This window comes from Bombus huntii, chromosome 11 (genome assembly GCF_024542735.1).
Source record: "Bombus huntii isolate Logan2020A chromosome 11, iyBomHunt1.1, whole genome shotgun sequence".
Classification (NCBI taxonomy): domain Eukaryota; kingdom Metazoa; phylum Arthropoda; class Insecta; order Hymenoptera; family Apidae; genus Bombus; species Bombus huntii.
Window position 1 is genome coordinate 3,708,103 of NC_066248.1, and position 24,575 is coordinate 3,732,677.

General features: G+C 43.7%; 1 protein-coding gene across 1 annotated transcript; it reads left to right on the forward strand.

The window, feature by feature from the left end:
- Positions 1–595: 595 nt before the first annotated feature.
- LOC126870927 (insulin-like growth factor 2 mRNA-binding protein 3-A) lies at positions 596–14,349 on the forward strand. Its single transcript, XM_050629122.1, has 2 exons — positions 596–770; positions 14,282–14,349. The coding sequence occupies exons 1-2, from the start codon at positions 596–598 to the stop codon at positions 14,347–14,349; spliced, it is 243 nt and encodes an 80-aa protein (XP_050485079.1).
- The last annotated feature ends 10,226 nt before the right edge of the window (positions 14,350–24,575 follow it).

Sequence of the window (24,575 nt, forward strand, 5' to 3'; positions counted from 1 at the left end):
TTCAAGAAGTTACGATAAACCTCCTGTGTCCCTTTCGTTTTTTGGTGTGCAAGCGCGAAAAATCAGGCCGAGTATCACGCGAGAAAGACAATCGTGTTCGTCGAGACGTTAAGATAGTAGGAAAGGAAAAAAAAGGCGACGAGAAAGACCCTGACGAAAGCGCGCTCTCGTGTTCGTTTCTTCCTGCGTGATAACAGGATTTTCAAGATCGTCATCGTTGTCGTAGTCGTCGTCGTCGCCGTCGTCGTCGTCGCCGTCGTCGTCGTCATCGTCTGCATCCCGTACGTGTATTCGTCTCGTATCGGGGATAGTTGCGATCCTGAACGTGTCGTAAACGTGCCGTGGTCGTGTCATCGTCGAGTTCGTCCGCGACTTTCATCGGTGTATCTCACTTCGGGTCTCCTTGTGCGAAATACTCGGTTGTCCATCGTTATCGCGACGTGATCGTACATCCTCGTTGGCGTGTTGTGGACAACATCGTCAGCGATCGCATCGTCTAGCCGCGTGCCACTAGGCTGCAAATTTTTCAAGCCACGTGACCGAGACGCATCTCGGAAAAGCCGCCACCATAACGTCCAAGAGCGAGCCAACCACCATGTCGAAGCTCTACGTGGGCAATCTACCGTCGGATTGTAACGAGAGTGCCCTCAGGCAACTCTTTCAGGATCATAATTTGTCGTGTACGACGATCCTGGTGAAACGAGGCGGCTATGCGTTCGTTGACTGTACCGATCAATCTGTAGCGGATCGTGCAATCGACAAACTTAACGGTGAGTTCAGAATCAACAGATGAGATAATGTTGGATAGATCGCTTCGCTATGTCGCTATACTTTATGTTCTTATCGGCTGTTGCTACGCTGATACCGAACCTCTTGTAAAATATATGTACATACCTATGTATACTGCTTTTACTATGGCAATATATCGCTACGTTTACTGCTGTTGTCGCTATTATCACACAGGGTCTGCTGTCACGTTTCATGACTGAACGAAGAAGAACCTTCGCAAGGGGCAATGCACGGTACATGGGGCCTTCGTGATTAATTTAGACATTGCAAAATGTTTTTATCGCTTTACATGATATTACTCTCTAGGTACGGCCTTTACACTCTGCAACCAGGGAAGTCAACTTGTTTTCTATAAAGTTTTTTTGTATATTACGTGTGCAACAAGTTCCGTCTACCTGTACATTAACATTGTCACGCTTTTACATGCTTTTTCAACTAGTTTGTAAGATATTCTAAGTAGAAATATATGAACATTTGCACGCTTGTACATATGCTTCACACGATTTTCTGCTTACATTTACTTTCCTACCTCGATCGAACGATCGGTATCCTGTATATAGTCAACCCTATCCAAGCCCATCAACGCAATTACAGATATGTATATATACACGTATATTTTATTTATATACACATGTATTCGTGTATTAGAATATATTTTTTTACTATACCTACGTGCAAATAACAGGCAACTTCACCGTGTTATTCGGGTAAATCGATCGTCAATTATATTCATCGGCGAAAGGACAATCGCGACTCGTTGCTGATTCCTTAATTTTTATATTCACTTCGGTCGCTCTAACCGTGAAAATACCGTGAAAACAAATTGAATACGATCTATTTACGCGAGTTACCTCGAGGAATCGGTGACCGCTTTAGACGAATAACCACTGTGCATTTTCTATCGGATTGAGAGCCCCTGTATGGGATCTCGAAAACGTATTCATCGAAAACATTTATTTTTCCATTTTCGCCGAATATGTACTTTGTACGTTGCGAATACCACGATACAGTCTACGACTTTAAATATTTTTACATCGTACAGGCTAACATTCTATGCCTCCTTCGCCTGCGTAATCGTTCGAAGGTTTTCGTCCGAGCGAATCGTACCTTTGAAATTCCCCTTAAAAACGGCGCGAGATATAGAAACTACTTTACGAATGCTCGGGTCGTGTGGAAAACTTATCCACGTGGTGGAGAGGCGCACGCATCAGCAAGATGGCGGAGCCGGTTATACCGGCAAGGTCACGCGTGTGGGTTTCGCCTTTGAGATAAGTTTCTGATAATCATTCGCGTCGTGGCCAACATACTGTTGTTGATCGATACGATTGCCAGCTTCGCCTAACATGGCAATGGTGATTCCGGCATTGAACGAAAATTACGATATAATCGGGCGACTGATAAGCGGCTGTTTAATCGTAAATGATTAGAATCCAATTATCGCGAAAGAATACTGAAATTTCATTCCGACCATGCGTTACCAAGGGTAACGGTGCGTAAAATAAATTTCATAGTCTATCGATAGCCTTGTTTGTCAAAGGCGTAGGAACACTGCGAAAGCGAAAGATCGATTAAAATCGCTAAAGACTACGTAAATCGATGCAGCTACTCTTTTTCTCATAATCCATTAGTAACTTGACGATAGTCGTAGACGAAGAAACGGTTACCGACATGGTCGACGCGTCTTTCATATTTTTCGTAAAACGATCGCACGCCTATAAATCCTGACCATCCGTACTGAATTTCAACTTTGTCTCGAAAAGTTAGATCGATACTTGACTAGAAACCACTCACGCCTGTACGTCGGTGATTCTCCCGCCCAAAAAACGTGGTCAAGGTCGCGTCTGTACGCGTGACGTATGGTTCCCCCACTGGCTTGACGCGAGGTTAAAATTTACATCGTGAAATACCGCCAACTTCATCTCGACGCGTCCGTAGAAATTGGTTAGTCACACTCGTCATGCACGATGGCCATGCTAATCGAGTAAATCCAGATCGTAAATTTTGTCGACGACTTCGTAAGCAACGTACGCGCATTTCTACCTACGTTGATCGATACACTTGCGATTGCTTTTAGAGCTTGATAAGGTTAACGGGATGGAAGAGTATGTAGAGTACGCGTTGATATTTCCCGAGGATCGTTTTTAAACCATCTTGCCTATATATCGTATAACAAGATCGTTTGTATCTGTAATCGCGAAACAATCATTTTCGTGTCGTACGTATATAAGATAAATCACTGTCACGCTCGTGACAGTCTCGTAAGTACGAGATGCTAATCGACGCGCAATACTTGCTTCGCCATGATAAACCGATTTACGGTAAAGATTCGATGCGACGAATATCCTATGTCTATACGATAAAGTAATTCTATCTCGTATAATTAAAATAAAAGTTCGATACTTTGGACACGGTATAAATTACTGCAAGTATTTGAATTCCCAGGAAGTACGGGACGTAAGCAGTTGAGAAAATTTGGAGTATAATGGTAGGCAAAAATGTAGCAAAGAATACCACGAGAACGGTCGGCTTGCTTAGAAGCCGGGTTGCAAGAAAGAGGCGCGGTACGAACATTGGAACGATTCATAGGGAATAGTCTCTCCCTCTATTTCGTTAGCAATACAGAAGGCTCAGTCGTTGCTCTGCAGCAGCGGTACATATGTATGCGGGGCTGATCCTTGGATACAATACCGTGTGCGGAGAACGTTACCGCTTAGTACAGAACTAGTTTGGTGGGTTGTGTTACGTTTTAGACCAACTAAACTAAGGCTAGTCGCGGTTAAACTACATCAGACTACAAACATCGATATTAATTCACCGAGGACTATAGCTTCGCCGCCATTTAATGTCTTCATTTTGTTCGAGTCATGAGAACATCGTACCGACTAAAATGTTGTCACTATTTTCCAACGTAGAATTATAATTAAACGAAATATCTTATAGTACCTTAATAGCTATAGAAAACTTTTACTATAGGAAACCGTATTAAAAAATTCTATTTCGCGTTAGAATTTATCATAAAAATATCAAGGTACAACGATTTTTAGAACGCAGAGGCATCGTGATTTCGTGGGAATATCGTTCTTCGTGTTCAAGTTTGACGAAACGTCCGTATTCAATGGCCGTTTAGCTGGTTAAAAGAGAGGAAAAGAATGTATATTTTTAATCGCAAGTTTCCAGTTGTTCGTGGTTCGGTCAGCTTGATTTGTCGCGTGCCTGTTCGAGACCACCTGCTCTCGAAAAAAGTTACCTGTTAACAGTGCACCGGTAACCGACACTGATGGAACTTGACGATTCGGTTTCTCCTCGGACATAGCGAACCTCAGGATTCATAATAACATCGACGCAAATTAAAAACAAAAAGAATAATCCTATGTTAACATGCACGATCCTATTACGATAAAGAAAATTTCTGCAGATCGTGTCAAACGTTATTGCTACGCGTCCAAACCGCGTCTTATCGATCTACGTGACGTGCAAAATGATACGCGCACACACAGATAACACGTGTTTAATAAAAACGATTAAACTTAATTACAACCATTATTCGCGCTCTTTGCAACATAACCAATGTTCGATCGAAGTAATGGTTCCATGTTTCTCACGAACGTTCAACCCAAACGTTGTTGTACGTGTCGATAATATAAAACGAATCTTACACCAGCTATTATTAGCGGGAATCTGTTTCTACTTCACGATGACTGCGAAGTCCAATATTTTATCTTCTAGTAGAGCGGTTAAATATTTCTTTCTTCGGCTCGAAAGAATTCCTTTAGAGTCGCGATCATCGGGTCTTACAACGACGTCCGGGTAAATTGCGTTCGTTGTACACGCGCGGATGAAAATTACTTGGTTTCGGCGTATAAAACGGTAATTTGATTAACCGAGTATTAGGTTGAGAACAACGGTGAAAAGAACTCGATTTAACACCGACACGAATGTACGGCTTAAGCGCAAAAAGTGCTTGCGCGTCTGCAAGGAGGAAGTGCTATCTTTAGAGCGGCGAAAAGAGAGTGTGCGGTGTCTTCTCGTCTTCTTTTTCGTCTAGCCATCCGCTTTCATTAACTGAATGGTCTTGGGACCAGGGGGCGAGAAAGCCATTGTGAAATTTCAACATACTCGATACCTCGAAATGAATGAAACGTAATGATTCTTCGCACCGAACTTCCCTATCAGTCACGCGATTTCGCAACCGCAAATCAGTGGCTTAATTAGCCGTGGCTTTTAACGACCGATAAAATTCTCTCGTTGCACCGAAATTAAGCGATCGTAATTTTTTATTCGGTCTTTAAAGATATCGTTTAAAGAATTTTGAGGAATCGTTAAAACCACTAATTTATATCGTCGGAGGAAGAAGAAGAAAAAAAGAAAGAAAAAAAAGAAAAAGAACTCGTTAAAATTAAAAGCATACAGCATTAGGTTTTCGAGGGAAATCCACGCATTTCGTTCCGCGATATTGGAACGAAATTAACGAGGTTACATCGAACCGTAAAATGCTGATAACGTTGAGACGTCTGTATGATATTATCCCCGGAGCAGTTTCTATTTTGAGTGTTTCTATATTGGCTTCGTCGACAATTCTCTATTTCTTCCTTAGGCCTCCCACGCGGCGACTTTTTTTCTCTTTTCTATCTACATTGTCTTCGTCTTTCGTGGCCTCTGTTCGCTCGAGAAACCTTTGAAGACACGTGTTTGTTTTAGATACCCGGCCGTTGACTTGCCGGCGAATAACCGTGTTACCACTGTTACCCCGAAACCAAACCGTTTTCAACGAAATCTTTCTTATTGTAACAGTGGCATCAGCTATCTTCTTACTCCGAGCATTGCCCGTTCAACGCTTTCCCTTATATCTTCCCAGTGGAAAAAAATAGGATCACTCCTTATCGTTTACCGTATCCTATCGTTATCTGCTACCGAGTTTTTCTCTACGATTACCGTAGCTAATCCGCTTACGTAATCTGTATTTTCAACGAGTAACGTTCACGATTCGTTCGTCGTAAATTCGTGAAAAAAGATTCGACGCGCAACAGCCATCTGACAAAAAGGACGAACGAGGGAAATCGCGACGAAAACGTTTCTTTAAAACGCATCTTATCCAGACTACCGACTTTCGTCCTTCCCTTCTGCCCATGAACGGAATCTTTATGTCAGAACGGGGAAAAAGAAAAAGGAGAAAGACGATTAAAGCGTCTGCCAGTTGTGGCGGCAGTGAGTCCTCTTGGGCCCACGTGCGCGTAATTGTCAGGTACGAAGAGAGAAATCCGAATCTTTCGACAGGTGTCAATGAACTGGGCAACGACGTATCCATCGAAGGATAAGCGAGGAAGATAGAAGGAAGGGAGGATCGGCGGGTCGAGAGAGAGAGAGGAAGGAAAGGCACGAACAGCTCGTTCGCACCTGCCTCCGTCGTATCCTACACAGGGCTCACGGTGATTTCGCATTTCGTCAACGCGACTCGGTGAAACTGATTCCCTTCCACGAATTAAGAACAATCTCGCAGTTGCGCGCAAAGTACGATCGAGTGGAAATCGAATGGGAATCGAATCTCGGGAAAATACATTTCGAATTTTTCTTTAAGATTACGTGTACGTTTCTCTGGTATCTTAATTAACCCGCTAATTGCTACACGTTGAAAGGAATGACTTTCTGATAAAATTCCAAGGTAACCCAAGAGACGATCTGCAATATGTAAATTAATAAGTTACATTTTATGGGACGTAATCTGATCGAAGATCATCGAAATACGGCGAAATCGTGACAATGTTTACGACGTCTGAAATACTCTAGGAACGTAGGTAGCAGTCGAGGGTCGAGGCGGCGACTTAATTTGTTTCGAGCTTCTATCGCCGAGTCGAAATTCGAAGTATGGGGAGTTTCAATCGAAACGATAGGAAGAAGAGTCGTGGAATAACTGGCGTACGTGGCAACGAGGAATATCGAAATAACGCAGGCAGCGAAAGAGAGGGAACTCATCGTAGAAAAATTGCATCGGCATGGCGCCATTAATCTCCGAACGAGCGGATATTATTTTAATTCTCAAACCTCGGACCGAGTCTCTTCCGAGAAACGCCGCCCTTTGTCCCGGTCGGCTCCACGAAAGAAAAGTGACCGAGTGATTTAATCTACGAACGAACGGAGACCCTGGACTCTTTCTGCTTCTCGCTGTTCCCTATGCCTCTTCTTTTCTTTTCATTGGCGCGTTTCTTTTTTGTCTATCGAAGCCTATGTATGGTCGAATTCAACGGTTCGCATCGTGAGCATTGCTGGAAGAAAATCGCGCCGAAATCACGATTCGTCGGCTCCACGAGTTCCGTATTTAAGATAGGCGAACAGGAATAAAACAACAAATTCTACCGATACCAATTCGTAGAACAATTGCCACGGAATAATAACCGGTTTACCGTAAACGTATATTTTTGGATATTCTTTGACAAATGTCTGGATCAAGGTAACCGGACAAATCTTACAGATATTAATGGTTCGATCATCGTGGCGTGATGATAGCGATTTGGTCAATCGTTGTTGGATAACGCGAAGTTACATACGAGTGCTCGAGACATTGGCTTACTATGTTGAAAACAGAGACGTCAAGAGATAGGGGCGTTGACGCGTGTTCATCTTACACGGAGATTCATGAAATATTCGGCCACTTTATACAAACGTGAAATTCTGAACTTTGTCCATTTGTCAGATAAAAGTCGTTATCGTGCGCTGCCGCGCTACGACGTTCACGCTATTAGCGATGTACGCCGTACAAGTAACTTCACGACAATCTCGACAAGTGCCGCTCCGTTTCTTTCGTTTTCAGTATCGTACACTTTCAGGAAGAAACTTTCGCCATTCATATCGTATCGTACGTATATCGCTCCGGCGAAATCGAGCACACGCGCTGGTTAACTCGGCGTAGTCGATCGCAACGAGATTTAAAATTGATCGACACGCCACCTTACAATACACATAGGCGAATTTTTCATCGTCTTACGAATCGCTATCTCATCTTGCACGCAACAAAATATGTGTAGCCGCGAACCATGCGAATTTTCGAGGAAACACGTACTTGATCGACTCGACAAATTTCTCGTCGACATCTGCCGTTCGATCGTCATAATACGTACATGCAACAAGTACATTGGATCATGCGTAATTTAACAGAAATTCAGAGTCGTTGTAATTCGCACAACGTTTCTAGATGAAACGACAGTTTCATCGAGGGACAGACTTAGGAGAGCTTGGTACTTCGACAGAGATGAGAATTCGGGGATGTCGATAAGGATATCGTAAACACGACGAAACGGACGAGTCTAGATACGAAGGTATCGTGGTGTGAAAATCGAATGGAGAGTGAGATTTTGCGTTTGGCGCGCTTTCTGCGGATTCTCAGTCAGGACCTATCTTAACGTGCGTGGGCCCATTCGCTTCATTCGGCAAACTAACCTACCCGTCTAAGTAATCCATTGTGCTTCTCGTGCTCTCTTTGTGTGGCCGCTCTCACGCTGCGAGCGCGGCACAAGGGTGTGCGAGAAGGAGCAAGAAAGGAGAGTCCTTGGCGCGAGAAAGAAGCGGCAAAGGAACGAGCAGGACAGAGAAAGGGGGTGGAACAGAGGGCGAAACAGAGAGAGAAGTATGCCACAAGGCCAACCGAGACCGAAGCAATTTTTGCTTTATTCTTTGCCAGGCCGAAAACGAGCGTGGATCCGACCGACTAACTGCTCCAATTTTATTTACCGCATCGTGTCAAACCCGATCGACGCGACGTCTTTTCGTCCTTTTGTCTTTTCGCGATATCCCGCGGCCTCGTACGATCATTCCTGTTTCTTCTCTGCTTCTCAAATTTCTTTTCGAATCTTTTTTACCGCGTAACAAACTTCGCGGGAAGATAGCGCGATTGTCCTCCAACCGTATTTATCTTCGTTTATTAAAAGGAACCATCCATCCAACTATTAGTTGGATGGGAAGGCGATATTTTTCTTTCGTCCGTTCGAGGGAAAAAGTTTTCATTGCTTCCTTTCGCTATTTCGTTCGGTTCGTTTTCGTTTCTTGGCTTCCGACGCGGAATTGAGATTAATACGAAGCCAGCGTACACCGTACGTTTAATTACCGTCCCATTAAAAACGGTTCCGATGTAGGTACGTTAAATTTTACCCAACGTTCCAGTGTATTTTCTTCAACGAAACGTTACGTTTCCCCGAATAGAAACACGTGCCCTTCCTTATCTGCGCTTCTAGAACGGAACGCCTCGTGTGGTTCGTTACCGAATATTCTAGCCACACGCAAATGTTTACCTATATATCGAATCACGCGAATGTTTATATAATTTTATTCTCGAACATTTTTCCTTTAGATGCTGTTATATTCGCGGTCGTTTTGTATCTGGATCGCGTGTCCCCGTACCAGAAGCGATATTTGTCAGGGAAACGCGTTATTTGTCTTCCGATGTTTCAAATGACATCGTTACCAACATCGACGTCCTTGTTTATCAAGTAAAGTGGAAAAATTAGGTTCGGCGAGCAACGTCCGATGGCTGATCGATCTTTCAAAAAAAATCGGCTATACGCGAACTCGTTTGAAAATATTAATCGGCAAATTGCTGGGTAGATTCGCGCGATTTCGACCCGTGATTCACGATTCGCAAACGATTTCCGTGGGACTGAACTAGCGAGTTGTAACTCAATAGTAATTTATGTACCTAGCCGTGCCAACCGCCGTGTCCAAGGCATCGGTATTCAGCATCGGCCTGGAATGCGCAACAGGAACCTGTTCTCATTCCCATTCCCGCGCAGCGCTACCCAAATATTTTATTACTTCCCCGTGGAGCCGGTGCTCTCTCTAGCTCTCTTTATCTCTACCTCTCTTCCCTTTTTTTCTTTCTCCCTTGCTCCTTGACCGACGCAAGAAACTCCTCGCTGTTATGTCATCCTGTAAGGCTCGCCTTATCGTTGTAGCGATATTTCAAACACTCCGAATACGTCTCGAGATTTCGTAGATGTTCGAGGAATCAATAGTCGTCTAATTTTGCTTCTGCTAATAATTACGTATTGAATATCCGAGGTTACGAACGAGTATTTCGCCACCGGTGCTTGGCCGAAGAATCGTCTTGGTGTATCAAGTGCCGAGATATGAAAAACGCTGTACTGGCAGCTGAGATACGCGAGCTTTACGTTACCTACGTTGGTGAAGCTATCGGGTATCGAAGCGAACGCTTTCTATTAATAATACACGCGTTATAAATAAACGTTGATAACCGATCAAGCTCGAGATACATAATTAAAGATGATTCACGACTTCTCGTGCAACTCGCTAATTATGTATTTTTTCATCTTTATTCCGTTACGTTGCATGTTCGAACGATTGCTAATTACGTAGATATAATCGTCGGCCAAGTTCGCGTCGTTTTACAAATTCGAACGTAACCGGGTTTCGAGGCATGAAAGCCCGTTCGATCGCGTCTCACCGTCAAGCAGAAATTGACGAAATTTAAGTTAGGAACCGGTAAAACGTATCGAGAAAGAGGGACAAAGAGGAGAAGCGAAATGAAAAGGGAAGGCGCGGTGAAGCGAGAGAAAGAGGTGGAAGGAAAGAGCGAGAGAAAAAATGAATATATATTAGATAGATTGCGCGACGACCTCCGGATAGCTCTCCTAAGCTCGGTCTCGCTCGCTCTCGACTCACCTACCTGGCAGTTTTCGTTGTAGGCATCAGCAGGGAAGATGGTGGGTAGGGAGGGAGGAGGTAGGAGCACTAAGGAGACCTTGAAGGCTTGCTAGCCGGGTGCCGGTTAGTACTGACCCACTATAAAGGCACTTGCCATCCTGCTCGTTCAACAGGACAATCTACTATTACTCTCTCCCTCGGGAGAGCCTGCTAACCTACTCTCTTGCCCACATACACCGACTCGATCCGAAAACTCGCTTCTAGACCCTGGCTGCGCTTAGCTCAAACAGCTTCTTTCTCCCTCCCTCCCTCTATCTCGCTGGTTTCTCTCCTTTTTCACCCGTGCTCTCCGTCTCTATCCCGTTCACTTTGTCGTCCCTCGTACGCTGCCTTCCCTATCTCATTTCCACTCCCTTTTTTCTGCTCCCTTCTCGCTGCCGTTCTAATACCACCACGGCTACACCCCTCGAGTTCTCGCTATTTCGCTTCCTCTCGCTCCTTCTCTTTCTCTTTTTTTTTTTTTTTCTAGTTCGCTCTCTCTACTCCCTCGTACGCGAGTGTGTACGTTACACGAACACACGGCCGCGTACACGAGGCATACGGTATACACGCGGAGCGAACCCCCGAAAAATCTCTGTGTGACTGGGTAAGACGCGCGTACCCTTCTCTACGTATACGAGTGCTTGTTGCGTGTGTCTCTCTTATGCACGAATTTCACCGATGCTTAGAAAGAAGGAGAGAGATTCGAGCGTGTATCGTGTGTAAGTATGCCTGTGTTTGTAGGGAGTACCACCTAGCATAGCAACTGCTGTTTCTGCATTTCTTAGCAGCGCGCCCCATGCGAGATGCCGGTATATTTTAGGCATATAACGGGTGTCCCGTTTTCGAAACAGATGCCTACGCTTCTCTTCGCGGATCGTGCGTCTCTCGCGGTTACCCGATAACACGTCCTGTAATTGTAACTTCGTATCACCAACGCCAGCTAATCCATATCGAAGTTTTACTTCGTCGTAGGAATTTTTCCGATTTCGTAACTTGGTATTCGAAACAGGAGCGGATCGTCTTGTGGATGAGACTCTTTTCTCGTAAAGCATGTCGAGTTCGTTTACGATACAACAGCAAGGATATAGTATGATACGATGTGGTAATAACTAGCAGGCTAAAAGTTCAAACCTCAAAAATAATCTATTTGACTCGATTTGTAAATAACGAGTGCTTAAAGGAGACAACGCGGGTAGTGCAAATATTAAGCTCGTTCGAAAAAATAATCGACCGTGTGACCGTCGTAAATTTTGACACGAACGGGATCATCGCGATCAAACAGCTCCTGCTTAGTTGAAGATTATATTCGGTGGAAGACGACGTTGTAACCTATCGTAATAGCCTACTAAATGGCAAACACGTGAAATCAAGCGTAAAAGCACACGTCGAATTTAACGCAGCATAAGAATCAAATTAAAACCTCGTCAAGTTCTACCTTCCCTCCTTTTTTTTTCTCACCTTGTCGCGAATTGGCTTTCGCATGAAACCTGTTGGTACTCAGGCTGAGCACTCGTGCATGGAAACACTTACGAATATTATTGCTACAGGGTGAGATGAACCATTCGAGGGGAGACTCGACACGGGACCATACTAAGTAGCCATTTAAGCGCTACTTCCTCCTTTTCTTTTTTCCCCATCTCTTTCTGCCTCTTTTCACTTTCGAGTACTTACAGAAGATACCGTAACGCCATCTTCTCCTCGTCGTTTTATGTTTAATACGCGCATTTTTAATTCATTCGAATTTCCAAGCTAGTCCGCCCGGTAGGTTATATTATATACCCTCATTGTACCAAGCATTCTGCTGCATTTAATAGACTCCTCGCGAACACAATTCCGCCACTCGCCACACGCCATTGTACCCCGCAAGAGAGATCTACCCGGTTTTTCTGAAGCGGACTCGGCTCATTCAAAAAAATACCACTCCGCGCACGAAAATGAGAAGCGCCGAGATCGTTATCGATGTTCAACGACAACGACGACGACGATCTGCGACGGTCTGCCACGATCATCAACAAGCCTGCGTGCCCACTTACTTATGGCGCAAACCGACTGTAACTAATTCATGCGAACACGGATCTCCTTTTCGCCGAACCACTTCTAAATAACTTATTATTGAATCGAACAATTCCTCCCAACTTATAAAGCTATGCAAAACATCTAAGAAAACGATACAGATACATCTACTATTATGCGTATGCGTATTTCTGTATAAATTTTAGGCAAAATTATTACGATTAAATGCGAATATCTCATTTCTACCGACCTTTATTAGAAGCTCGTCTTAACGATCAATCCACTGCATTCTGACATCGTTGGCTGCCATATTTGACGTCTTGCTGCCCCGTTTGTTCGGAAACATCTTACACGTTCTTCGTTTTTTTTACATTGAGTATACATCAAGCACACATCGTTTTTATCTACGTATGTCCGAGGATCACGAATTACAAGTAAAAGAACGTTTTCTTCGTAAGTTTTCTTTGAAATAGTTTTTCGAACTTCGCTAGTCGATATTTGTACATTTATCCATTTGTAATCATAAAAATCGTTTAGTAGAGGTGACGCCATTCGATTGCCAATTTGTAGTTTAAACGAATAATATTTCGTTACCAAAGGTTATACGAATTGAAAAGGAGAGATTAAATAAAGTATTCTAATACTTTATTTTGCCGGTATTGCGAACAAGATTGTTTTGATCATAGATCGTGAGTAGAAATCGCGCCATTTGCTGCCGACCGAGCTATGTTTACATTCTTACGATGGCCTTGTCTTGCGAAGTAATCGAAGCGTATTTCTGTTCACGTTTAATCGACTAGAATAAAAAAAAAAAAAAAAAAAAAAAAAAAAAACACACGTCCTTTCGAACAATCTCAGAGTTGAATGGTTTTTTCCCGGAATCGACGAGTTAAACGTTTATAATCTATCACGTAATTGACTCTTGTGCACGTCGTGTTAATCACCGTAACTGACTGATTTCAAAACACATGCGCGCGCATCCTCTTGTCGCGAACAGGATGCGCGTAAGAAACAATCACAGTTTAATTACCAATCATATAACGGATAAAATAGTTATTTTTCATGTAACCAAATTTCATTTTGTATACGACGAGCGAAAAGGGTCACTTTCGATGGTCGACAAAAGTGGTTTCGTAGATTTTTTTGGCATTACATTTAGAAAGAGGAACTGGTTAGAGAAAATTAGATGGGTCTAACTGGCAGAAGACACCTGGTGCCTAGGAAAGGAAATACTCGTGTATACATACATTTATGTATATATACGTTGTGACCCTCGGACCGTGTCGAAAAATTCGCTAGCCCGAGACTATGATCACGGATACGTTCACATAACCTCTTGATCCTGATTAGAATATGAGTAACGTACGCGATAGTTTCAAATCAGTGCAGTGATTTTTATGCCGTTAGACGTTGTATATGTGCAAATCAAAACCCGGAAGCAACCGCCAAGTTCTACTTCTCAAAACCGGTGTACAGCATATTTTTCCATGAGAAAATATCCCATCGGTAGCTCTGACCAGGGTCAGAGTTCAAATATACCATTGATTCAAACAGGTTGTCCAAACTGACCCAATAAACCAATTCTCCTATTTCCTAGATGCTCTGAGAAAATTCAAGCGTTTCGTATTTATTCGGTTATCTTGCCTTTGGTTTTTTTTTCCTTTATATAACCTATATAACAGGTTATATTTATTTAAATATAACTTTTCGAATAATAGTAGAAACATATTTGATATCCATAGTATTGTTTATAAATATGCTTTAAAATTGTGTTCTTTTCTTGTTTCAGGATATACCTATCTCGGATCAGTGCTTGTCGTGGAGCCATCCGTTGCTAGTGGACCGAAGAAACGGTAAGTTTTGAATTTTTTCATAACGTACTTCGCGTAAAATCGTGTCTGAATTTCGTACCACGGTATCGTATTGTGATTAGAAACCAAGCGTGTGTATCTACTGCTCTACTAGCTAATACGTGCGTTACTCGGTTGATCGGCGATATTCTCGACTAAAACGCCTTTACTTAAAACGCTTAAACGATAAAACGCTTTGCTTTATACATTGCGTTACTTCGTATGCAAATATGCACGTATTAAATAAATTAGTCATGAATCGTCTTACCGTGGTTGTAATCAAAATTTATTCGGCCAACGAATATCGTTAACCGCTGTCCTTTAAACGGTCGTAAATTTGGCGAGCGTGCAGGAAACGCCTGGTGGAATTACACTTATATTATACATTAAGTATTTCCAGAAAGTTGCTCAACTTCTCAGGTTCTGCTACCGTGCGGATAGCGCCGAACCGACTTGTCCTTACGTGCTAATAGTCCATTTGTCTTCGAAAAATTTTATGTAATCGCTTACACAAACTTCAACAGCGGTTATTAACCTTAGGCAATTTCTCGATCAAAAGAGAGATCACGCGTAATGCCGGCATAACGAGGTGCATAATTGGCCGCACGCGAGTAAATGCGCGCGAGCGCGCATACACGAGAGTTTGAACTCGTGCCGAACGTGTCCAAGCAAAAATCGTCGAGGATTATCCGCAGTGGAACTCATCCGCGTCATAGAATTTTGAATAATTGTCGGATACCATCAAAGGAATCGTACGGTTAGCTCTACAAAACAAAGATGGCCAATTACACGCTTCGCTCGAGGTTCGACCGAAGCGAACTTCCTCGAAAACTTCGTTATCTATTGTTATGCAAATTTCCGCGGTGTTCTTTTATCGCGATTGCTTCCGTCGATAGGAGCATAGGTGCCGTAATGGGATAAACGATGTTACAATTCCTAGCTTCGTTAAATGGTATCGTTCTATATTTATGCATGGAAATTTGTAGAATATGAATTACATTTGCACCATTTTTTTTTGCATGCTGCCACATATATTACGCACACATGGATCGCTGGTACGTATCTATTGCCACTATTATCCGTCGATCGTATCTGTCAACGGGCGTTAACGTTAATTTCTTCGCTGAAAACCTACCGATCCTAGTCGATCGTTACTAGCGCTACTTCTTTGAAATTAAATCGTCCTTGTGTCTTTGTCCTGGCTGAATTTCTATTACGAAGGACTTTGACGTTCTTCGATGACCATCTTTTAATCAAGAAATTTTTACGTCGATATCGATTTATGCTTCGTAAGTGGAGGATATAAAATTGATGGAAAGTGGCATTTGATCGATCATTAATTACCGTTTGCTTCGATCGATATTATTGTTTTGATCGAAAACTTTCTACTCAGAGCTGCTTCCTAGTAGAAACGTTTGGGAGCCTCTGCGCATCGAGGCAGCCTCCTCCTCGACGGTGAGCAGGCGTTCGAAAAAAATGTGGCACCTGCCTTCTCCTTACGAGCCCCGAGCTGAGTCCAGGCTGCTCGCTCGTGCCACAACTGCAATCTGTTATTTCACCATCCCCCAACCTCGTTCCTTTCTCCGTTTCTCTTCTCGGTTATTCATACCAGCGATTCCTGTTGCCACAAGAAACCTTATCGACGATAGGAACGTGCAAAGGTATAAACCGGGGATTTGTTGCCGGTCGTAATGATACTCGACAGCAGATAAGAGCAATTAAATGCAACGTGCAATGAAAGCAGGGTAAAACGAGCCGTACATGCTATCGGTTTTAATTCGGTTGTCCGATTGCATCGACCATGTCAAATATATAAAGTATCATTTTCCATCGTAACGTGGTAAATGCAATTTTTCTTCTGTATCTCGATGCTTAACATGCGACACGTGACGTGCGTTGTTTTGGACCTTGCCATAGCGAAAGGGTTAAATTAGGGCAACGAACGTAACCGTTGTACCGTAGATTGTAAATGAAATTTTTTGTCAAGGTAGCTAGCAAGGAGATTAGGCGGGGAGGTCGTCGGTCGACAATAGACAGATTGACAATTCAGAGGGACGAGTATCACTTCCGAGTTGTCCTCTTTGCGTAGCTCGGAAACTCGCGTATCAGCTTCCTGCAGCGAGTGTTGCTCTTCCATTTTTAATGTTTAGGACCGACGCATGGCTAAACATTCATTTCCATATAAGCCGATATGTTTCAAATGTAAAGTACTCTCGTACGGTGGTTACAGTGATGAAGAAGAAAAGACGAGAATAGATGGAGAAAGAAAAAGGAAGATGTCCAAGAGAAACGGACTGGTACGAGCGAAAACTAGTTTAAGGTCCGAGGGTCTCACCCCTCAAGAATCCTTACAATGATTCCATGGGATCCACCGCGTTTCTGATTCTATTTCCTTTAACTGGCTCTATCGGCCTCTTTGTGTTAAGTCCGCCAATGTGTGACGTTATTCTAGCTTCGCGAGTGTGAGAACCGAACGGAAAATTCGTAACGAATGGTGACAATTATATCATCGTGCGACTCTATCCATGCTATTATCAGCACGTTTATTTTCATATGCTAAATATATGCCTTGCCTTCCTTTCTTTCCCGTGTACGCATCTTCAAAAGTGCAGGCAGTTAATAGAGAGTTAAAGATTCGAAGATGTTGCCGTGATCGATGAGTTACTTTAAATGTCAATAGAAATTTTTGATGGGAACGTTGGATGTTTTCAGGGTTTTGTGACGTAGCGCGGTCGGAGAATACATTCGGTTCCCGTACGATTTAGATCGCTTCGTTCTCACTTCTGTGGTTTTCACGCAGACATACATAATTCAGAGACTGCGCGCTGCGCGGTCGATGCTTCTTCCAAACTTTCAAAGTCATGCACATGCTTAATCAATTTAATGCGATGACCGCAAAGACTGCTTTAGACTGCTTTAGACTCGCCGAAAGACAGCACCGCTTTGTGGTGCATCCACGTAACACAGGCACGCGTATCGTACGTTGGAATTGTGGCAAACCGGCTTGTACGAAATGCAAATCGAAACGCAGACGCGCGTAATATTTACATGGAAAACGTATCGACGTCCGATCGAAACATTGCCTCCTCTTTTTCCTAATAAGCGCACGAAGATGATCGGTATTTATTTACCAAGCGTATAAATAACAGCGATCTACCGTCTGGATCTACGATCGAACGGACCAAATACACACCACTTGACAAGCTTCCACGTTCAGGTGTCAAGTGGATATCTCATAATACGAAGTGCACGCGAACCGCATGTTTTTCCACTTGCACACGCGGGTCTGCACTTTTCCCATTTGCATAACAACGCCGCTGCACCTCGCAGCGCGTATCAGGTCATTCAGGTCGTACGATAGGAAGGGTGCATGGGGGTAAGTTAGACCCCTGCAGCCGGTGGTCACCCGGCTGACTGAATGCACTTTGTTTGCATTTCCTGCACCGAAGTGCCGCCGTTTGTCTATATCACTTGTCCCCTCGGCTTCATAAACCGCAAACAAATGTTCGCATCGTTGATGCGGGGGAAAACGAATAAAAAACTGCCACGAGAGCTGCCGAGGATGCATCTTTCCGTTCGATGCGATGCGATGCACACGTTCTCTCTCTCCTTCTTTCTCCACCGTTCCGCCTATCTTTCTCCTTGTCCTTCCTGTCTTTCTCTTTTCTTCCAGCGAATCGTTGCACTCGGCGCGTGCCAACCTCGTGCCCTTCTCCGGTGGTGTACCCCCTCCCTCGCCTTGCATTTAATTCTGCCTCTCTTCGTCCTCCACCCCTTTCGACTCCCTACTTTTCTCGGCCTACCCCACCCAACCCCGTTACCCTTCTCCCTCGCTCTCTCTCTCTCTCTCTTTCTCTGCTTTTCTCTCTCCCTCTCCCCCCGTCAACCAACAACCCACTCCACCCCACCCCCCTGAGTCGTGGTGCATCTTGCATGCACTTGTTGCGTCAATGCACAGCCGGCTGCTTCGGCACGCAGCGCAGGCGCAACTCGAATTTCTCGATGTTGTTGATACTTTTTTTTATCGAAGCGAAGGGAACGGTGGTGCGTGTGCGATGCGTTTCAAACGCGATAGGATTACTACGAGAGACAGTTAGCGCGGATCAACGCGAAAGACCATCAGGATACCGAAAGTAATACGTTCATTGAATTACGGAGATGCCGGCGCGGTGCAGTTTATTCGCACGTGCGATTTCTCCTCGTTAAAGGAGATGGACGCGAATGTGGAAACGAGATATCGCGTAACATAACGTAACGTTGTAAACGCGTAACACATAGCCGCGTCTCTCGCGTTATATCTCGACAGTGTTCGTTACTTTTGCTGTTTCGCTTATTTTCCTGTCTCAATGCACGGATTGATTTTTCCATTTTTCGCCATATATATTAAAGCAGCTCTTTCGTTTGTTGTTTCTCGTTCCAATCGACATTAGTAAGAGCAACAAATTCTTTTCAAATTTGAAACTTTCATACAGAGAACATTGCGTATTTCTCAGAAATTGCCGATATAACGATCGTTACGATATCGAGTAAATATTTTGCCTACGAGCACAATCGTTAATACGTAGCATCCGCAAGTTTAGGGTTGAAGGACGCTCGTAAAAGGCGGAACTAACGGCGAAAGTAGTAGGCCATCCTGCGGTGAATTACGCTCGTTACAAATATAGGGTGGATTTGTAATACCCTGGCTGCACTTGTTGCATCTATGTCGAATGCACTGGTGCTCCACGCAAGCGCCGTTTGCCAAAGCTAACTTTACGAATTTTCTTCCTGCCCGATGGCATTCCATAAATTAACTTTTTTCCAGCCGTGTACCTCGTTCCTGAACTTTCAAGTGTTTACTTTGTTCCAACTTTTTCAAACACTGTGAAATACGCGGTGTTACCGAGTTAGCGAAGAAATTTCTCCTTTCGGAAATCTCCTCGTACTCGTCGACTTGTCACCTGTTGAAACGCGATTTCAATATAATAAACGGTGTTTTCACGCCTGACTTTCGACTAGAATTCTCGAGTAATCCTTCGTGCGACGACTCTTAGCAAATTCTCGCGTATAAAGCCGGCCTAGATAAACACAAGGCTGGGTCGTTTGTCCTTGCTATCCTTTCGTACACTTTTCCTTTTCTTCGGTACGGCTGGCGCGATTCTTTTTTCTGCGAGAAGCAACTGCTACCAGTGGCTTCGTATGTCGGCAGAGCGAAAACAAAACGATACAACGGGACCCGCCCGGTAGGATCGCTCCTTCCGATGTTTGCTCAAAGTATCTTCCTACGAGCCTCGAGGGACGATATCCTGACGAGGAGGAGCTCGATACGCGTCTTCGTGCAGCTGCGTTCACACAACAGGCTAACGTGGCTCCTTTAGAATCGTCTTTCGAAAATTTCATTGACCGATAGGTCGACCCTCGCGAGAGAATTTGGCTTGAATTAATTTTGTTTCTCAGAAACGATCATTTTTGCCTGGCTACCATGCTTTGCCTAACCTTGCTACCTAACCCCGATCTTTTTCATTTCTCTTTATTCCGTGTCATTGCCTTTAATTCCGAGCTCGCGGAATACCTGGATCTTTAAGATCCTGCAAACTTTGCTGTTTCGATACGACGCTTATGATAGAAATTTAAGCAACGAGATTATTTCGGTGCAAAGAATCGCGTACGTATACGTACGTAGCGTAGCCAACTAACGCGAGGGAGCCTTTGAACGTAAGCCAAGAAGCTTCGATCGAAATTACCGATCAGCTGCTCCGGGCTGTCAGTCGCGGAAAGTAATTTACGCTCTTAAGTAATGCGCCGGAAACGAAAATGTAATTATCACCTAGACCTCTTACGAGCTGATTAATGATCCAATTGCTCGTCCAGCGTAAATTGTCAATTTACAGCCTTCGAAGTCAGTAGTCAGTCTGTGAGTAGGAGACGATTGGTCGATTTTTCCGAATAGTAATCGATTAGCGGACGATTTGAAATGTTCGAAATAGATCGTGGCCGTACTCTGGAAAAGTTCCGAAATAGCCACGGTATTTCCGAAATAACCGGCAGTTTATTGAGCGAAGTAAAACAGCTGGTTTCGGGCGTAATTAATATTCCCAAAGTGGAATGGAGGAACGTATAAAAGCTGTAATGCCGCGATTAAAACAGCCTGGCTGCAGCCAATGTGTGTGTGAATTATGTTTTTTCAGGATATTAAATCTTGCACGGTTTTATCATGAATGTTGGCGCAGGTCGTTCCCCTTGTTAATAGCTATTAATCATTGGCGAAGGAAAGGGCACGTAAGAACATTAAGTCAAGATGACGATAGCTTTCTTTTGCAGCAAAAAGTGGAGGTGGTTTGGCTTGCTTTTTGTTTTTTCTACCCGGCCGTTTTCATCGCATGATTCCTTATCACGCGTAGATCCACAGATGAGCAGAGATCGTCACGGTAAAAAAGAAAATTACACGGGTATGCGCGTGTACAGACTTGGCACAATCCGCAGGTGTAAAGGGCCTCGCTTAATTATCTCGAAATTGAGGCACGCTGACGTGCAATAAGCGTTATGTACCCTCACCCCTCTGGTGTATGCGCCTCGTGTTCCCCGGGCTCGCTGTTTTCACTTCCCCCGTGCGTCGATGCACTTTCTCGCCGTTGTAACGTCAATGGTTCCGCTTTAAGGCGTTACAAGCAGAACGGCGGATCGTAAAATCTTGGACGGTGTTAGGGAAGACGCGATTTTTGTTGCTGAACGCAGCTGCCGGCCAAAGTCACGCTCGATGCCTTAATTTTGAATTGTTCTACCGGAACGATTTAGTTTTATGCCGTGGCCCGGATCGCGTCTTTATAAGGGGTGCAGCCAAGAACGCGGATCGATTTTCGTAATCGACTCGGATTCGTTTTGATCGAACGGCAAGGGAAATTTGCCGAAATAGCGTACGTAGGAATCGATTTCCCGGAATCTGATGGTCGTAACGAGGCGAGCGAATAGAATCGAACGAATGCTGTAAGAATATAAGCGTAGTTTAAAGAGGATCGGACGATGTACGCGTTGCGACCATGTCCGGGAACAACGAAAGCGAAACTCCTCGGAAACGTTGTATCGAGAGGTTTCACTTTTGACAAATTGAAACTTTGCACAGTAGCTGGTACGATAGCGTAAAGGTGATTTTAACGGCGATGCCTGTTAATTGGCGTGACCGACGCAAAAGGATGCCGTGAAAAAGAAACCCGCAAGAATATGCACGGATCACGGAAGACGCGCTGCACCTGGCCAACCAACCGGTCAGATCGGTATCTTGGCGACGCGGTTATTATTAATTCTTTTTTGTCCTCTCACAGATAGACTGCGATTAATATGCATGTCGCGGAGGCCTCCAATTATCCGCTGTACGAAACTTTTTCTTCTTGCCGAGTGTCGCGGACGCTTCTCCTTTCTTACGTCATAGTTTCTCGTCTTTTCATCTACAAAGGACGCGTACGATGGAAAGACGGATCGAGTTGACAAAAGTTTCGCTACTCAAAGAGGTAAAAACATCCACTCGAGAGTAAAAGCGAAATCACGATACAATTACGAAAGCGAACGCGACTTAAAACGTGAGTCGCGCGTAAAGAATCGAATAACGAGCGTCCGATTTCGAAGTTACTTTGGTCGTTTGAAAATTCGTATAATGGTTTGGCGTGAAAGAAAATACTCTTTTAACTATGATGTGTATATATATATATATATATATTTTTATTATATTTTTTGTTCATCGTGGAAAACGCATCAAGGAAGAGTAAGATTATCCCAATCCTAAATATCTTATCCCGATATCCTTAAACTCCTGTATCCTTACCTATCTTACAGCTTCCCATTTCCTTGTTTTAGGGGTAGCGGCGACGCCCTACCGGAATCTTCAGTTGGCCAAGTTGGCAGTGGTTGGAGGTGAGTCATTTTTCCCAGCCTTTCCGCTTTACTCACTGACCTGTAAGACACATATTTCCTGCCACTAAACGTTCTACGATATCGCGAAAAACAGTCTCGCGATCAAACGCATCGCACGAGATGAACGAGACCACGTTCTTTTTTTTTTTTTTTTTTTTTTTTATTGAATTACCGTAAAACAATTCAATTTCGGTTGGTTTACGATAAAGTATCAAGCGAGAAGCACGAGTCGATTGTTATTCGTACGAGTTGACGATTCAAAAACAAAACACAATGCACTTTTTGTGGAGAATCCACGTCTTACTGTTAAGTAACCAGGTCTATTTCGATTCTGTAGGTTCTCTTGAAACGAAAGCTTTGATAAATATCTGAGACTAGACGTTTATCGAATACCAAATGCACGAATGCCTTCAATTTCTTGCAAATTTACGATTAATTCGCTTATATCCGCGCAAATTGGAAAATTCGTTTATTCGCTTAATACTGTAATAATAATGTATTTTATTCGTCATCGATCGGTCGACGTTCCGGTCAACGTCCAATTACGTTTAAAACATACTTCTCATCCATTGTAAGATAAGATAAAGGGGATAAATCACTGCACCAACTTTCTTGAAAAATACCATTTTTTCGATGGGATTTTCGTTACCGAATAAAGCAGTATTGGATAGCAGCGGAGAAAGCTTTCCCAGCCTGTCCTGAGACATCCGGACTCCTGGTGCGAAAATTCTTCAAGGGTGCGTGGCCACTATTGATTCCAGGGATCCGCCACCCTTACGCACCCTCGCATTTCTCTTTCCCTCTCTCTTTTCCCCCGTTACCCTCTCTGTCCCCGCCTAAATTCTCCCTTTTCCCCTTGTACACCGACGTCTTCTATATTCCCCTTGGAGGACCCTTTCCTCCTGGCCCGAATTACGTCGCTCCTCCTTGCTTTCCTTCCATCGGCTGATCCACCCTGGAGGGGTAAAAGCAGCTCTCGTTCGTTCCCTTCGTCTCGGATCGCTCGTTTCCACGGCCGTCCCAGTTATTAAACTACCCACTCCACGATTTTATGGAATCACGTGGATCGCATTGCCATTCGAAATTACGTTGATAACAGCGGCCAAGTAATTATATTCGGTCGCATTCGTACGCTTGCGATCCGGTTTACGTAATCGTTTAAAAAACCTAACCGGCTTTAGGAAACAACACGCGGCGTTGGAGACGCGCGTAAATTCAAAGGCGTCGTTCAACGTTCTTGGAAATATCGTTTTCCTAAGAGCGACCCGCTCTTAACCTTGATCGATACAACGGAACGAAGATAGTTTCCACCAAGGTCGACAACAGATCCATTAATTTTTATACGCCCGGAAACCATTTACCGATCCCACGCCAGATCTTGGCCACGCTTCATTGATACCGATATTTACGAGCCGTGCAACTATTAATTATCTTTAAACACTGCCTTAACCTACCCCAACCGTCATTACCGCGTGGAACAAAGAGCCGCCACGCTCGCAACTCCACACTTTCGTCTGGGCATGAATGACCAACTGAATTCGACGCTATTTCGTACTTGCACGATAGGACGACGATATATAATTTTCGAATTACTGCAGTCGGTCTACGAGTAAATTCTACGTACGATCAGATTCTCGTGGATATTTCGTTTCTTCGTCGGTTCGTCCAATTTGCGTCGTGTCGATTGATATATTTTTATCGAGTCCGCGAGTAATAAGCTAGTAAGCTAGGTGTGACGATTTCTTTGTCTGGTAAAGGGAAAATAAGTCGCAAACTGTGGAAGACGGTTCCAGGAAGCTGATGTGGATTTATGCTCGATGAAGAGGATAATCGATTGATCATTTAACGAATTAGTCGATGGAGGCTAAGAGGGAAGAAAAAGTGTGCGACAAACGACGCTAGAGCTTTTACGTGCTGACCCGATCATGTGACTCTCGACGATATATTATGGAAAATACATGTTACGGGTTTTATTATTAATTCGCGAGAATTGCCTACGTTCCGGCAGATTATTCGCTTCTATGTGCATTATTTTTATATTATTTTGATTCGAACATCGATATTATCGAAGAACAACGAGTATTCTTATTAAATCGATAAATCAAATTATATACTTTTTCCCGTTTTTTATAATTATACTTTTTCCCGTTTGTGTGAAACTTTATTCGACGGCGAACATCGGAAAAGTCGTTTCGTCTAAGCATACACGAACGATTGGATTTTTATTTGTTGCGTCGAAAAGAACGGTATTTCTATCGCTCGTTAAGTTACCCTCTGTAATAAAAATTCATAGTGAAACCACGCGACCACATAGCACGCTCAAAATTCAAGTTCGACCCGGTGTTCTAA

Excerpts from the sequence above, each read along its gene's own strand:
- LOC126870927 (XM_050629122.1), top strand. The coding sequence starts at position 596 with ATGTCGAAGCTCTACGTGGGCAATCTACCGTCGGATTGTAACGAGAGT. Across the intron at positions 771-14,281 it reads TGCAATCGACAAACTTAACG|GATATACCTATCTCGGATCA; the intron begins GTGAGTTCAGAA and ends TTCTTGTTTCAG.